Below are 17457 nucleotides of genomic sequence, written 5' to 3'. Positions count from 1 at the left end.
AGAGTTGCTGCACAGATAATAGCTGCGCTCACAAGGATGAGTCGGAATCAGTCCCACCCTCATCTGCTTATAGAGTCATCTAATTTAGACAGGTAGATGGATGGGGAGGCAGGGGGAAGTTGTCACGTTCTCTCTGCTTGGTCCTCCTTGTTTTGACTTTTATTCATAAATGAAGAAATATTGTCAGCCTGTGCTTCAGCGTTGCGGTATACTGTGAGACAAGAGGAGCTTTTCTTTGTAAGCAGAAAAGCAATGAATGTAGTAGAATACCATCTACAAGTGTCTGCTAGTTTTAAAAGCTTTGATGCAGTGAGGCTGCTGGAGTGAGCACAAAGACGCAAAGAGAAAGTCCTATTAGCGCCTCACAATAAGGCAGCAGTAAGTATTGTAAGCAGATTTCTCAAACAGCAACGTTCAATGAGGGTTTTGGAGAGTGCAGGACTAGCCATGAAAATGTGCGAGAATATGTGCTTTGTCCATTTTCAAAGAATAACTATGCAGCACACAACCAGGATGACATACACATGTTTTTATTCCCTAACCTTATAAATTTGATCATGACCTTGTTAGCTCTTAACATATTACAACATGGCCGGCACCCTCTTTTATCTTCACATTGCACAAAGAGAATAAGTCATTAGAAGGTTCTGTGTTTTTGTTATATTAAAAAAAATAGCTAATAGTTTTTAAATTAGCAAATGTCCTATGACAGCATTTGGAAAATAACTGCAGATGTGATGGTCTGAAAGGATTAAAGGAAATGTGTTAAACAAAATAACATGAAGGCATCTAAAGAAGTTGAACAATGGCCAAAAGGTGAAACCAAACAAACTGTGTGACCTGACTCCAATTGCTGCCTTTTTTAATTTCTTTTTTTTTTTTTTGCCAAGTTTCTTTCTGGTTGTTGAATCATGAAAACAAATCTTAACTGAGGCCTGCAGGGTTAAAATTATCTGGGTTCCTTCTTGACCTGAATGAGTTGTGGATTTCCTCTTATTCACATTTTAGTAGGTTAGTTACACCTGAGAAGGAATGTTGTCTGTACTAAAGGATCGTGGCTTAGAATTGGCTATGTAACTCTTTTAAGACTGCTAGATTTCAATGTGTTTGTTTCTCAAGTGTTTTCAAGCTAGGTCATTGCACAATGTGTTGCTTTTTAGATCTTTTGTCATACGTCTTAAAAAGGTCATTTTTAAACAATTACCTGAATGTATGGGTCTGACAAAAAGCCAGACATGTTTGTGCCAAGTAAAACTGAACCAACAAAAAAAAGGCTAACCACAAGCTGAATTGTGTTTTAACAAGATGACCGGGTTGGTTTATGTAGTTTTTTAACATAGAAAATAAATCATTTGAAAACTGCTTTTTGTATTTACTCAGGTTATCTTTAGATGATGTTGAAATCCGACGGCCAGAAACATTTAATTGTGAGTAAAGAATTTAAAGAAATCTGTATTGTATTTATGTTTTCTTAAGGTACTAATCTCCTTTGTGAGGTTTGGAAATGGAAAACATTTTTTTTTTTTAACTGGGGAAGTGGTCACCCAGAATGCAACAGCCCCTTTTTCAATCAAACACTGCACATTTTTACATAATGTGATAATTATTAACAAAGAACTATGCTTCCCCCCCCCCCCCCCCCCCCCCCCCTCTTGGAACCACTGTATATTTTTCCATATTTCTGTGATAAAACATTTTTAAAAAGCCTTTGGATATTTCCTTTCCTCGTCTATAAATGTTGTTCAGGTTTCTAAAAATAAACTCCAGGCACTCAAATGTGCATTGCTGAGCGTACGTTTTCGAGCTTTGATTGCCAATTGCTTCGTGTTTTGCTACTCTAATTTCCCCCCCTCCCAGCAGCGATTACCTCTGGCTCTGTGGGCAGACGTAACACACACGGATGGACTAGCATCTCTGTCCCCAGCGTGCATGCTCCAGTCTCATGACCTTGGGGGGATAAATATAGGAGAAGAGCGCTAAACAACAGCCTAGATCCATTTCCTTGTTTGTTTCCTGAGGGCAAGTATGATAAATAGCTCTTCCCTGTGGTGCCGTGCTCGTATCGTTCTTGTGTGAGGTTGCATATCCAGGGGTTAGGATGTTCTCGGCTAATGAAATTCGAACTGTGATTTTAAATAATGTTTAATGAGAAGAGCATCTTGACTCCAAAAAGGCTTCAGGCACATGAAAGGGGTGTCAAATCTAAAAAAAAAAAAGAAAAGAAAGAAGGGAAAAGAGTTTTGTCGTTCCTCGCTGCATATCAGACTTAAAGGAAAGCATAAATTTATACCCAAGTAGACAGGATGTTAAGTCTGGTGAGCTATTACTCATACATTTCAGGGAGAATTGTAGATAATGTGTAGTTGACTTTTAAATGCTAATTTCGTAACCGTCTAACTACTTTTTATGTCTCCTTTCATATTTTTCCGAATCATGATCAGCTTTATTTTCAAGGTTTTCACATAAACGAAGAATTTGACTTCAGATCTGTTTTGCTCTCATTTGAAATATAAAGATATATTATAAAAGAGAAAAAGAAGGTACATTGGAAATTTTGCCTTGTATGTTGTTCTGTACATTTCAACATTTCCTTTGTTGTTGCTTTTCAACCGATTCATTTTTTAAAATCAGCCCTATATGCATATTTTAGGCTAACTATATTAGCCTTATAGTTGCATAATTTTGTGCCTTATTGCGTACTTTGTCTTGATGATAAAAGTTTTCTGCCTTGTTCATATGTGTACATACAGTAATTTTTGTAAAAGGTAAGAAAGTTGGATTGGTGCGTATCTGCCTTGTGTCCATCTGAGCATTCTGGCTTTAAGTGCACATCAGAAAGACAGTCTGGAGTAGAAACTCTCTCTGTAGCAGCTGTTTCTTTGCAAACAGTGGTCTGTAGCACTTTTATCCTGAAGATAAAAGTCTAATCTGTCCATGTCCAGGATGTGTGGGGTCTGCAGAAATGTTAGCTGCCCTTTTCCTGACCCTGGATCTGTACAAGTCATAGATGGAGGGATGATTAGTCGTAATGATCTTCTCTGCGGGTCTAATAATTTGCTGCAGTTTAGGCCTGCCTCCACAGCAACTGATGTGCTCAGGAGAGGCTGAATAATGTAAAAGTGTAAAACAGAAAAAACGCAAACGATGTTTCTATAGAAAACCTTTGATTCTTCTTTGTTTCCCTGTTTCCTTTTACGAGTCATTCTTTAAATTGTGATTTTTGTTGAAAAGAACCAGATATGCACTGGGATTTTCTTAAAGAAATAAAACATTACATTAGGTAAAGGCCTGCAGTACTTCAAACTAGTAAAGGATCAGTTTATCACAGAGCTGCGGATCAGCAGCGTGGGACATTTTTATGATTCAATTTGCGATTTAAGAAACCTCAAAAGACTTTTTATTCCGTTATCACAAATACAAGAAGGGAAAAGAAATCAGCCATGACCTTGAAGAAGCAGCTGTTGCAGTTTATAAGTGTAGGGAGGATTATGATTTCATGATTCTGGGTTTATTGATTTTTGCTGCTCCTTATCTGTCGTCCTCTCTTAGTAGGCGCTGTTGTCTCTGTGAGGACCGGGCTGCTCAGCTGCTGACTCAGCTCAGTCATTTGATCAAGTGCTCAGCGTTTTATTTGGATTTCTTTTTTAATTTGACCTTTCCAAGTACAGGTAAATCTCACCGAGACACGGAGTCTCGTTTCTCAGAGATGCCTGATTTAAACAAAGACAGAAGTGATGGGAAGTTCAGCTCATCTCAGAGAGGCGGCTGCGGAGCCTCATATTTTTTACCTAACTTTACAAAAAGTTATGTTTTGTATGTTAATAAATTGTTTTTATATCCAGTGTTTTTATGAGAAGCCTTAGAGTTGCCTAATTTTATGTCTTATTCTGTTACTAAAGCAGACATTCTTACTTTTGCGCAATATTTAAAAAAAAAAACTTTTGGAATTTTATTGATCAGAAAAACAAGTAGATAAAACGCTAACCAGGAAACTGCAATTTGTGGACGAGTTTGCAAGTGAATTTTTGAAGGCAAATATTTTGCAGGTGACATTTTAAATGTGGCATTTGATGCATAATTGCACAGGATAAAAAATATGTATATATTCAATGTCTAAAAAAAATTTCTGATTTTAATTTGACTAATTTTTTCATAAGAAAATCACTGACAGTCTCTAATAACTTGGAATCGTTTTGCCCATGAGCTCCGCTGTAAAAAAAAAAAAAAAACAGAACAACAACTGTCAAACGGGTCATAATTAACTGGGTTTTCATCGGGACGATGATCCCAAACGCAGCAGCAAATTTATAACAGAGTAGCTGGAAAAAAAAAGAATCAAGTTGTTTCAATGGTCCTGTCAAAGTCCAGGCTTCTACTTGATGGATTACTGCTGGGGGAAAAAAACTCAATAAACTGAAGAGCAGTTGAAAACAGCAGTGGATGAAGCGATTTGTGAAACTGAAAAACTGCTGTGAGGTTTTTGGCTTTCCTAAGCTGTTGTATTGATACACAGTTATTTTTCACCACAGTTATAGTCTGAATGTGTGGAGGATGGCATGGTGAAAGAGATTTGAATCTTAAATGATTACTAGGTGTGGAAAACAAATGAATTAAATGAATCTCAGTGACACGTGGGCACCAGTATTTAAAATATGAGGTCTAACAGGTTTAAGCCCCGCCCCTTTTCTGACACACCTGGAAAAATCCCGAGGCTGTGAACTCTACGTGCAGAGACTTCATCTGGAATACTTTGGATGCAAGAACTGATTTATTCTCCGGTGGTGGATAAATGCAGGTAAAAATAGAAAGCTTGTTAAATTGTTTATGATAAACGATACCTTTAAGTGTCAGGTTTCAACAGATGAATCAGCAGGACAAACAGGTTTAAGACCCACCCTTTAAATAGCCCAGGTGAAATCAAACAGGAAGCACTTTGTGACCAGAGTGACACACTGTCAGATTCCTCTGAGCGACTCCAAATGCAGGAGAGAGAGAAAACAATGGAAAACTCCAACTTTTCTGCTCCGAGCTGTTCAAACTCCACACACTGACGGTGAGACGGACCCAAACCACAACTCAGTCTCTAGAATGTTAGTGAAGCAGAGAGGAGGAAACCACGACTAACTGGACTCTCTGTCTGCTGTGTTTCTAGCTTCGGTAGATGACTAAATGGCTTACAGGTCAAAGGAGGAGGCTCTGTGCAGTCTGCACTCTGAGAAACTCAAACTCTTCTGTCTGTACCACGAGCAGCCAGTGTGTCACATCTGCAGAGACTCGGCGAGGCACACCAACCACCGGGTCAGGCCCATCGAGGAAGCGGCGCGGAGGAAACGGAGGGAACTGCGGGAAAATCTGGAACCCATAAAGAAGAGGCTGACGCTCGGGAAGAAAGCTAAAGACGAGTTTGATCGGACGGCAGAACATATTAAGTTCCAGGCCAGGCACACGGAGAGGCGGATTAAGGAGCAGTTCAAGAAGCTTCGACGGTTTCTTGCAGAGGAAGAGGAGGACAGGCTGGCAGCACTGAGGGAGGAAGAGGAGCAGAAGAGTGGAATGATGAAAAGGAAGATAGAGACTCTGAGCAGAGAGATAGCTGCACTTTCGGACATGGTCAGACACACAGAAGAGGAGCTGGAAGCAGAAGACATCCTTTTCCTTCGCAACTACAGGGCAGCGGCAGACAGAGTGAAGCGCTGCCCCCTACTGGAGGTTCCACGGCTGCCCTCAGGAGCTCTGATAGACCAGGCCAAACACCGGGGCAACCTGGCCTTCAGCATCTGGAGCAACATGAGGGACATTGTCTCCTACACGCCTCTCGTCCTGGACCCAAACACTGCTGATGTAGACGTCAACCTGTCTAAGGACCTGACCGGCCTGAGATTGGGAGACGAGCAGGATCTTCCTAACAACCCAGAGAGGTTCGACGGCTGGTCATCCGTCCTGAGTTCCAAGGCCTTTGACTCGGGGAGTCACAGCTGGGATGTCGACGTTGGAGACAGCTCGTTCTGGACCCTCGGTGTGTTAGCGGAGTCGGTTCAGAGGAAAGGAGAGACCCGGTCCGGACTTTTCGTGATGGGGTTCTTTGAAGGCGAATACAAAGCACGGTCGCCGCCGGCTCCTCCCACTACGCTCCCAGTACAGAAGACGCTCCGCAGGGTAAGAGTGAATCTGGACTGGGACAAAGGCAGGCTGTCGTTCTCTGATCTGGACACTTCCACACACGTGCACACGCTTACGCACACTTTCACCGAGAGGATGTTTCCGTTCTTTATCTCGACTGAAATGAGAATCCTACCGATGAAGATTTCTGTCATAAAGCAGAAATTAGACACCGTATTACAAAAAAATCCCTAATGAAACAGGCTTGAAGAAAAATGATGCTGCCTGTTACTTAACATATTGTTGCACAACCATTTGAGGCATCTGTCCACAGGTATCTTGGCCCACTCCCACTGCTTCAGTTGCCTCGGATGTTCAGTAGGATTTAGATCAGGACTCATAGAGGGCCAGTTCAGAATAACTCAATGTTTTGAAGTTCTTGAGTGTTTTCAGCTGTGCATTTTGGTCATTATCCTGTTGGCAGACCACATGACCTGAGACTGAGACCAAGCACATTTCTCTCCAGGGTTCTTCCATAGTCTTGAGATTTGCATCGTACCCTGCACAGATTCAATACACTCTGTGCCAGACGCAGCAAAGCAGCTTCAGAACATCATCACAGAAGCTTCCTGGCTTGTCGATACGAATTGGGGCGAATTCCAGTATCGCTTTCTTATAATTAGCTCTGAACAGCGGCGTCCTCCTTGGTCGTCATCCATGAAGTCCACTTTGGATGATAAAATGACAAATTGCTTCTCCTGACACCGATGTACCTTGATCTTCAAGTTTAGCATTAAATTATTTGTTCTGTGCTCTTTGGTTACCATTTGTATTATCCTTCTCTTCTTTGTCATCAATCTTCCTCCTACGGCCAGGCAGGTTGGCGACAGTCCTAAAACGTCTGAATAATACGTGAAACTGTAGCATTAAGCTGCTTGGAAATGGTGTTATAGACTTTTATCTTTAATATGCCTATCTATAATTTTCTTTCTAATCAGTGTGGTAGCCAACATGTCACCACTACTTGTCCTCCTTAAACAAGGCAGACTGACTGACTACAAACTTGAAGATGCTTTCAATTCGAATTAGACGACTCACATTAGTTTAACATGTCCCTATAGTCAAAGGATTTAAAATCTTTTCTCAAGGTACTATACTTTTTCTTTCTGCCTGTTTCATTAGTTTTTTTATTATTAATCTTTTTTTATTATTAATTTGCTGATTATTATTCATTTGAATTCATAATAATTTTGTATTATTAATTTCAAAAGCAACGTCTGATTTTCAGCCGTTAATTTTCTTGAAGTCTTCTATAAATCGTTACTTTTGTGGTTTTCAAATTATTTCAGTGACAATTGAAGATTTGTTTGGTTAACAGGCGTAGCAACAATTTTGTCCATGTGTGCCAAGTTTATCCGAAATCTAGTCGAAGGCCAAAAAACTATTAAAAACTAAAGTTGCAAAAAATTTTATTGTCCTTTTTTTTGTTTTTGCTGGTGAACAAAACGATGAGCTTGCAATATTTTAAATTAAAAAAGTAAACAAGTTTTTTTGAAGCCATTTTTTGGTGTGTAATTAGTAGATCCATAACGTGGAAACGGTTTTAACTCATTAACTGAACGGCAAAATCAGTCAACGGACTTCAGGTAGATACACCTGGAGTCAAACTTATATGGACATAAGACAAACATTTAAAATATAATTACATCTTCCTGGTTTTAATATCAGGCAATTAATACTGCAGATTGCAAATATTCATCTTTGAGCAAATGTTTTGATTCAATTCAGTACAAATGTACTACTTTATCCCAAATGGATGTTATCATAACTCATATCATCCAAATTTGAAAAGGAATTTTAAAAACTGATTCCTAAAAACTAGTTTTCCCCTTGGAATCTATAAAGCAAAGAAAATAAACACTGCAACCTCCTTCTGGGCATATTTATGCCTGTTTGAGTGGGCAGCTGTTAAATGTTCTACCTTTGTGATAAATTTAGAAAAACATGAAAACGATTCAGGAGAGAATTAATATCTTCGAGTATCAATCAGAGGGCGACTTGATTTCTTTTTGTTTGTTCAGTCAAATGTTATTCGAACATCTGAGACCTTTCTGCACAATCTGGAGATCAGAACGATCAGTTCATTGCTACCACACCAAAACAATAAACTAGGTAATACTTCCTGACAGGCTGCAGTCATTTGTCACATTTCTCCAGTTTCACCTGTGAGTGAAGAGGGAAAGCATCACAGCAGCCACATTTCCTCTGAAAGCGCTAAAATTAACTTTCCTGCAATGTGACATGTTCACGTTTGAACTGCAGGCGTCTAAGATGAAAATGGAAAAACTTGCGTTTTAATCAGTCAACAAGCTTTCTGGACGTCACAGGAGATGAAATGTAACTTGTTTTCACAGGACAGAACCAGACTACATACATTTCAATCTGGAGAGACTCACACAGAGAAGAAAATAGCAGTTAAAAAGATTTAATGGTACAATTTCTTTGGCGCTCGGACCCGGCAGAAGACCGTGAGCCGAGGATCGCCGTGAGCAGGCGGTCTGCTCGGCGAGCTCGGGATAGTCTTCCCCCCGGGACCGAAACTGGTGGTGGAGCAGAGCTTGGAGAGGAAGAGCACAAGGGATCCTGGAGGACGACCCTCATGGTGAAGGTGGAGAAGGGGAGGAGGTGGGTCGAAGCACGGCTGACGAGCAGGAAGACCCCAGGGTAGCTCGGACTTTTAAAGGAGTCTTTGGACGACGATTGGCTGGAGTGGCGTGAAGCTCCGGTCCGGATTGGCTGCGGTCGGGCGTAGTGATTAGATGATGTGGTGAAGCTGGTCGAGTCTCCCAGTTTGAATTTTCGCCAAGGCTCCATGTTGGGCTCAACTCATTTGGATTTCAACAACATAGAATGAAATAACTTCTGTCCACCCATCCATTTTACACACTCCTGTTCACAGTCACAGAACTGCTAGCCAGTTAATCATTACATTACATGGCCAATGTAAAGACACGCAGGACAGGCAGCCATACACTCACTAACCCTTATGTCTAAGAACAAATTGAGATTCATTTTGTTGTAAAACTACTAAGAAAATGTTAGCCAATCCCACGGTATGACATCATTTTACCGGTTCTTATTGTGTACCATCAGGCCTTCTAAAACACAGGAACCACTCACTTTTGGCATTCCACATGTCCACCACTCTAGTTTCGGTGGTCCAGGGTCAGTTTGCTATTAGTACCTCAAGGGCTTTTAGAGCTAAACATCATCCTGGTAACCAGTTTTTACCCTCGTAGGTACAGAGGAAACACAAATGTATTCATGGCCCCAGAAAACTACCCTGGTTTTGAAAAACATGCGATAAGTGGCCTCTTCCTGGTAAATATTATCTACTGGAGTCAAACAACCACATGTCCTTATGGGGAAATAGTGTACAAATGACTTGAAATTGTCTCCCGTCAAAGCAGGAATGACATGTCCTTTTGTTTTAATGTGATTTGATGGTGCAAAATATCCTGCGGCAGAAGGTACAAATTCTCACCCAGAAAGATCTTGTATCAAACTATCAGAATTATAAACGGCGAAGGATCAAAACGTCTATTTTGTGGAATGCAGGCATGTGAAACAAGCCAGAGGATTGTTGAGCGTTTTGGTACCATCATGATTGGCTGTTGTTGCGTTGCTTTGGTGTGGAGTGCTTCAGATGGTATCCTTAGCTGCCCATTTTCTTATCAGGCAATTCCTCCCCAATAAATAAATACACTAATGTGTCCTTTTCTGGATGAAGGAGGGAGTAACCTTTTACTCCTTTACTAATCAGTATCCACACATTTTATACTTTGTCATAAATGTTTTGTCAATGTTGAAATGTGGAATACATCATTTGTTGGGAGTTAAAAGCTGTTAGTTTGCACAACACAGTCACCTCAGAGTCTGTTGTTTTACCTCAAACAGACACACCTGCTGAAAAGAGCCCCAAGCAAACTATGAAAAGTCCTGAATATGGTCATATTTTGATCATATCTCACATCAGGACAGCATTTTAAGACCAGCACTGCTTTGTAAATTATGGTCTAAGCATAAAAACGTGCTAACAAAAAAAAGTCTAGAAATTTTTTGTTCTTTTTTCAAACATTTCACTAGTGACAAACAGTATTTCGCAGGCTTCTGAGCATCTCTCTACCTGAACCATAAAGATGCGATTGTGTGTCCTCTAGGTTCGCCTGAGGCCTCTTAATCTTCCTGCATCAGTTTGGAGATATAAATATCTCTGCGGTGTTTCATACCTTTCAACTAAATAAACAACTTCTTCCTCAGAGCAAAATCCCAGCTGAGTAACAGAATACCATGTGACCCGAGTCACAAAGGGGTCATCTAGCTCATTACTTTCCAAACCGCTTGTGGCAACAGTAACTGTGTTAGCGGGATTCATGAGAACAGGCGTAACATGTGCCGTCCCGGCTTCCCCTTCGGCTGCGGTCTTTATCAGATGCTGTCGCCTTTTCGCTGGGCTGCTGGCCTCCGGCTCCGGCGACAACAACAAACCAATTTGATCACTTCCTGCAATCCAATCACTTCAGCAATGTGTCTGTGTCACTGCCAGAGTCAGAGGAGTGAGTTCGCCAATGTTCCTTGAAATACAACGGATTGTCATGGGGGGGAGAGAAACTATAAATGGCAAAGCTGCTTCTTCACGACATGTTCAGATCCAATAATCAGCTCCCTTTCCTTTTGAAACCACATCGGTGATCATTCCAAACACATATTTAGCAAACGGGGAAATATATTGCTGTTTTTATAAACCTCTACAGTGGAAAGAGAGCATATCGATTGCTATGACAGCTGCCCGAGTAGTCCTCTGTCGTAATGACAGCTTGAAGGCATGCCCCGGCCTGCCCCGGCTCAAACACTCAATGCCGTTCTGAGATGAGCGGGTCACTGGGCAGGAAACGCATAAATAATTCACTGTGATCTCCGTGTGGCCCGCCTGCGATGTGGCTTGGATTCCCGAAGGTTTCACCGACAGACAGAAAGCGCTCCGTTCAACTCGTATGACGAGGTCTTCAATTACAGCAGCAAACTGTTGTGGCCCAAAACCCGGCGTGAGCTGAAAGCCAGGTGAAAATCATCGCTTTCCATGCAACACAGAACAGAGACGGAGCGCAGACAGAAAAACAAAAAGATCAAACGACAGATAAACTTTCCTCAAACTGATGCGGTACAAACTTTTTACACGTGAAATCGCAGAGACTTAACTCTCATGCTGATTCTCAGAAGTCAAACTCAGCTCTTCAAATGTCATCACGTCATGATGCCTGTAGATTGGGTTCTTGGTCGCCTCCCAGATCACTCAGCCGGCTCTGGGACGAGTCCTGATGGTTCCGAACTTCTTCCCTTACCTGTCAAGTCTCCCGGTTCGGCTGAGAATCTACCGTAATTTACTCGTTTTCCGCCGTGCTCTTGTATTAGTATTTTCCCCGTTTCCTGCTTTAGATAGTTTTAATAACACACAAGCTGGTGAGGTTTGTAAGATTAGTTATCCTAATCTTATGACATTTTTCATTTATGTTGCACTCTTTTTCTATATAAAAAAGTTTTGTTTTTCTTCCACATCACAGATGTTTTTGTGAGACTTTTAGCTGCTGAAGAAAGATTCACGAGAAAGTTCAGAAATTCTCAATGTGCTAATTAAACTTGCGACCTGAGGGGAAAAAAAGAAAAAGATTTGACGAGTGCAGAGTAAAACATGATATGCAGTGGAGGTGGAATCGTGTTAAATAATAAAAATGAACATTTTAATCTATCAAAAAGAAAAACCATCCGTTGAATATTTGCATAAATTTGTTCTATTTGAATTCTCTCTCGCTTCTTTCTTGCTTTTCGCAAGTTCATGCAAAGGATTAGTTGTTCACAATTTTTTCCTAATTTCCTCCAGTTCATGTAGGACGATGGATATTTTCTGCACTGATGAGCACAGCTAGCACCAAACTGCCAAAAGAAACTCCCTGTGAAGGGATGCCAGACCCAACAGACTCGGTCAGTGTAAACTGATCCGGGTCCGTTTTATCACCTTGATGAAGCGTTTAAACTGAAAACACTTTGAATTGTAAAACACTATCCATAGCGAGTACTCGTATGAGTTTAATTATTGTTATAACAAACTCATTCACTACAGAAGAAAAACATGTACATGTATGATGATGATTATTATTATTTAGATTTTGATAGACAAAACCCAGGGCTGATCAATCAGGCCTGTTTTTACACAGGGCAGGTTCCCGTTCCAGATCCCAATCCAGATTCTGGATTCTGAGCGTCTGTTGCCAAGTGGACCAGACTGGCCAGCTAAATCACACAGCCAATCAAGAAGAAACGTCACATCCTGTCAACTCCTCCCCATCTGGAGCTGAACTGGTTCGATTCCTTGGATAAAGGGGGAAAACACATCTTGGATTTCATGAACTATTTTGAACAACTTGTCTGTATATACAGTAAATATCAATACATTTCTCTAGTTTTGCACCATTCTGTTGTCGGTGTGTTTTTTTACAAATTACCACTCCCTCCAGCAGTCGAACCCAAGAAGTTTTCTGATTTCATTAACTCGCTCATTAGTCACTTTAATATTCATATAAATAATATATGTTACAGCTGGTTTTGCTACAATCTGATGTTTAGAAATCTTAACGCTTGATGCATCTCAAAATAAAATAAAAAAAAATCTTACTGACTCCAGTCAGGAGCAGATCAGGAAACATCTAATTAATTGGGTTTCGACGCTAATTCAAATTAAATGATTTCAAATAAATTGTTATGCATAATTGGACATAGTTGTTCCTAAAGTCAGCTTTTGGCAATTGATTGGACAAATCAATTTAAGTATAATAAATTTAAATTTAATTTATACCCACTTTAAGTATAAGGCCCTTTATTTAAATAGATGTCAATTTGAGATATGGCTTCTGCTGATATGGCAAAAGTAGTTTTTATATTATTTCTTTATAGAGTCAACTGTTTTTGGTCTTTTTGCTCACTGGTCTGTCTTAGTTCCAGGAATGTTATCAGCTATTATCGTTCATTGGCCTTTGGAATGAGAAAACTATCAGTTATCAGTTTCCAAAACAGAAAATGATGGTGCGTCCCTCATTATTTGTTTAGGTACAAAACACTGGAAAATATTGGAAAAAAAATTCAGGAGTAGACCAGGTGAGGATCTCACATTTAAGAACCCTGATTTACTGTGCATGGTGGTGGTAGCGTTAGCCAACCAGGACGCCCACAAGTGTCCCACATTTAAAAAGATGTTGGAAAATGGTCTGCAGATCATAACAGGCGTCAACAAGCTAAAACTGAACAAAGTTGGAACATCAGGGATTCAGCTGTGAATATGGTAATTTCATAATTTAGAGCAATGACACGGCTAGAGTTGGTCTAACAAATATTTGAGCGCATACTGTAGTTTAGAAAAAAAAAATCTGTTATGAAAAAATAAGTCTAATCTGAGCTGCTCCACACGTTGTTACGCAACAGCTCTGAAAGTCCTCCTTCACAGCAGAGAGAGCGGCTGGACGTGTTCACTGGAGGAAAGCGAGCTCAGGCGGCGTTTTCATCTGATCAGCTTTGTTGTGGTAAAAATCTGCTGTAATTGACGGCGGAGACATGTTCTCTCTAGCGGATTGGGTTAAAATGAGATGACTGATAGAGACGAGGGGTTGCTGGGGAAAAAAAGAAAAGCGCGCTCATCGGTCTCTCCACCCCGCCGCTGTGACTGGGGGATGAAGCTGTCATTTTTGTTCATTTTGCCACTTGCTCTTTTTTTTTTCCTCTTTCGCAATTCAATTCACACCGGCCTGCAAGCTTAATACCAACACTGCAGTTCAGCACTGAAGTCTCGCTCATGTCAGCTGATGCATTTCGAAGCTAAAATGACCGAGGAGAGGAAGTTTCTTACAGTTCTGGACGCAGGGCATCTGCAGGTTACATCAAGTCAAATTTAAGACTTTTAAAGACCTTTCTAATGTCAACCTAAATTAAATTTAAGACAAAAAAGGGGATGAGAGGGTGGGATCCTGCTAGCTTGCATGGCCAGGCAACAGAAGTGAACCAGTTGCTATGACTGTCATAATAAATTTTGCTGGATGATAAATTGTCTTCGAAGTTATTGCGATAAACAATAATGTTGTTTTGAGACCATTTTCAATTATTATTATCTTAATGGCATAATAATGCAAGAACACATTCTCAAAGATCAATAAACTTTAGATTCTAATTAACGTTTAACATTGGAACTAAAAAGCATTTTAAATATCCAAAAATAAATCAACTAAATAACAGAATAACAAATACATTTAATTATGAAATCTCTGTAAACAAATCTGGTGTTAAAAATTGGTTTAGTAGAACCAAAGCGCCAGACTGAAGACTTTTGTCATCCAGTTTTTGGTAGAAAGAGAAAATAGAAAAACGATAAATCATGCTCATTTCAATTTATCATGTGATTAATTTATTAATTGATTTATTGCTTATTGCAACAGGTAGCACTTGCAAAAGTATATGTCATCCAAATGATACATTTACACATACACCACAATATATGATTTTTTTTTTTTAAAGCTAGTTGGCAGGAGTATAGTAGTTACAGACTAAATTTAAGACCTAGCGTATTTAAGGCCCTTTTTAATGGATTTAAGACATTTTAAGGCCTTAACTTTAAATACATGAATTTAAGACTTCCTAAGTTTAAATATTCTCATGACCTTGGAAGCTGTAAGAACAATTCCAGCACATACTGAGAACACATGTTTTAACTTGAGTGAAATCACTGCTAATTAAAATAAACTCAAATGTGTACATAAAACCCCACTAATATCCCACAGCAACCTGCACCCCCACCACATGTTTGCTGCAGCCGTCCACGAGCGTCCGCTATCATCTTGACAGAATGTTTGATCACCGTTATCAGCAAATAATAACGTTCATCCAAACTGACTGGTTTCCAGCAATGGACCTCGACTTAAAGCTACAAGTCTGGAAAAGTCATTTTGGAGCGCGGCCGTTTCAGGACCTTCATGGTAATCTGCTTTTTTCATTTTACAGTCAGGGATGCTTCATTTAGTCAAACCGTTTTGCATTAGTCATATTAAAATACTTCACTATGCCACATTACACCTGCCAGTCAACGGGACTATTACAACTCAAAATGACTCAGATGAATTTTGTTTAAGTTCACGCTGGTGGGGCTCGTTGTATATGGCTCAATCTAGAAAACTCAGCAAGGACAGACTCCTCTCTCAGTTCCTGTTGCTGATGTTACATTTTTATCCCCGATGGCAGCTGTCTGACTTTTGAGGCTACGCTTTCTTCAACAAAACGGAATAAAAAGTGCTGTGCGTACATCAACTCAGCAGGAGCAGCACACGGCGGGTGCGGGTTTTCCTGCCTAAGACCTCCAAAGCCAACAGTCACACGGTGTCGGCACAAATCCTTTTTTGCATGTTCTGCCTTCTGGCAGTCACATTTAGATAAGATTTGTTATATAAGCGAAGAGATTCTGTCTTATTTACCTCAGGACTACTTCCTGTCTTTTTGTGGTTATGATTTTAAATACTCAAAAGATCAAATGTGAGTTTCCTTAAGGCATCAATCTCAACACCACTTTTATTCATTAGCTACAAGATCCTATTACTTTAGATCAGTGGTTCTCAAACGTTTTTCAGTGATGTACCCCCTTAAAAATATAATTTTAGTCAAGTACCCCCTGACACGGGCAAAACATTTTTGGAATAAAAAAGAGGTACAGTGCTGTAAATACCCTGTAAATACTGAATATAAAATTCAGTGTATGAACACACATTTATATTTTATCGAACTTTTTACAAAATAATTTTTCCCAAGACTTATTATGAGGAGCCTACTGATTTTTTAAAGATATTTTGAAAAGCTTCACGTACCCCCTGCAGTACCTCCACGTACCCCCAGGGGTACGCGTACCCCCATTTGAGAACCACTGCTTTAGATTATAGAGTATGGCAACATTTTACCAAACACATGCAGAGAACACAGAACTTTACAACAATTGACATGACAATAATTCCTTACCGTCACCAAGTGTCTGCAATGCTGATGAGTGGATGAGCCAGGTTTCCGTTCATGTTGACCTTAAGAAAAAAACAGGAAATAATTATTTTTGGTCTCCCAAAATATGTTCTAATAATTCTAAACTTAAACAGCATGACAGAAACCTATTTTGTCTTTATGAAATAAGACCAAAACATAACAGCACATAATGTCCATTTCTAAGGATGGCGTCCTTAGAAATAGATAGAATCTTGTCAGTATCTTAAAATTACAAAGGTGAAATGCTTTACTGCAGAGGTGCCCAAAGTGGGTCCTCGAGGGCCGGCATCCTGCACGTTTTAGTTCTCTCCCTGGTGGTAGTAACAACCTTTTCAGCATGTCAATGTTCTTCTGAGGCCTTCTAACGAGCCGTCATTGGATCCAGGTGCGTTAAACCAGGGAGAGAACTAAAACATGCAGGATGCCGGCCCTCGAGGACTCACTTTGGGCATCCCTGGTTTAGTGCCTCCAAATCCAAGGCCATGGTCTTGAGCCGGAAAAGGGTAGAGTGCCTTCTCCGGGTCAGGGAAGGTTGTCCTGCCCCAAGTGGAGGACTTCAAGTATCTTGGGATCTTGTTCACGAATGAGGGAAGAAAGAAGCGGGAGATCGACAGGCGGATTGGTGCAGCATCTGCCGTCAAGAGGGCGCTGTACCGGCCTGTCATGGTGAAGAGAGAGCTGAGCCAAAAAGCGAAGCTCTCGATTTACCGGTCGATCTACATTCCCACCCTCATCTATGGTCATGAGCTTTGGGTCATGACTGAAAGAAATAGATCGCGGATACAAGCAGCCGAAATGGGTTTTCTCCGTAGGGTGGCTGGGCTCTCCCTTAGAGATAGGGTGAGAAGCTCAGTCATCCGGGAGGGACTCAGAGTAGAGCCACTGCTCCTTCACGTCGAGAGGAGCCAGTTGAGGTGGCTCGGGCATCTGGTCAGGATGGACGCCTCGCTGGGCACGTCCCACCGGGAGGAGGCCCCGGGGAAGACCCAGGACACGCTGGAGGGACTATGTCTCCCGGCTGGCCTGGGAACACCTTAGGATTCCCCCGGAAGAGTTGGAACAAGTGGCTGGGGAGAGGGAAGTCTGGGCCTCCTTTCCGAAGCTGCTACCCCCGCAACCCGACCCCGGATAAGCGGAAGAAGATGGATGGACGGATGGATGAAATGCTTTATGTTAAAATAAGACAAAAAACTGTTGCATGCTTTTAGTTTTTGCAGGTTAGATTATTGAGCACAATAC

General features: G+C 40.8%; 1 protein-coding gene across 2 annotated transcripts; it reads left to right on the top strand.

Annotated features, from left to right (window-relative positions):
* The first annotated feature begins 4711 nt into the window (after positions 1 to 4711).
* On the top strand, positions 4712 to 12571 carry LOC102234037 (tripartite motif-containing protein 35-like). 2 transcript variants are annotated; one of them, XM_023324649.1, is made up of 2 exons: positions 4712 to 6156; positions 12372 to 12571. In XM_023324649.1, the coding sequence occupies exons 1-2, from the start codon at positions 5170 to 5172 to the stop codon at positions 12510 to 12512; spliced, it is 1128 nt and encodes a 375-aa protein (XP_023180417.1). In that variant the 5' UTR covers positions 4712 to 5169; the 3' UTR covers positions 12513 to 12571. The 2 variants fall into 2 exon arrangements, with proteins under 2 accessions (XP_023180417.1, XP_023180416.1); XM_023324648.1 differs by lacking the exon at positions 12372 to 12571 and having other exon boundaries at positions 4712 to 5053; positions 5153 to 7264.
* Positions 12572 to 17457: the final 4886 nt, after the last annotated feature.

This window comes from Xiphophorus maculatus, chromosome 20, assembly GCF_002775205.1.
Source record: "Xiphophorus maculatus strain JP 163 A chromosome 20, X_maculatus-5.0-male, whole genome shotgun sequence".
NCBI lineage: Eukaryota > Metazoa > Chordata > Actinopteri > Cyprinodontiformes > Poeciliidae > Xiphophorus > Xiphophorus maculatus.
The sequence above is the reverse complement of the archived record's forward strand: the minus strand, read 5'-3'. Positions and strand labels throughout refer to the sequence as shown.

What these genes read in the sequence shown, in the direction of transcription:
- LOC102234037 (XM_023324648.1), top strand. Translation starts at nt 5,170, where the DNA reads ATGGCTTACAGGTCAAAGGAGGAGGCTCTGTGCAGTCTGCACTCTGAG.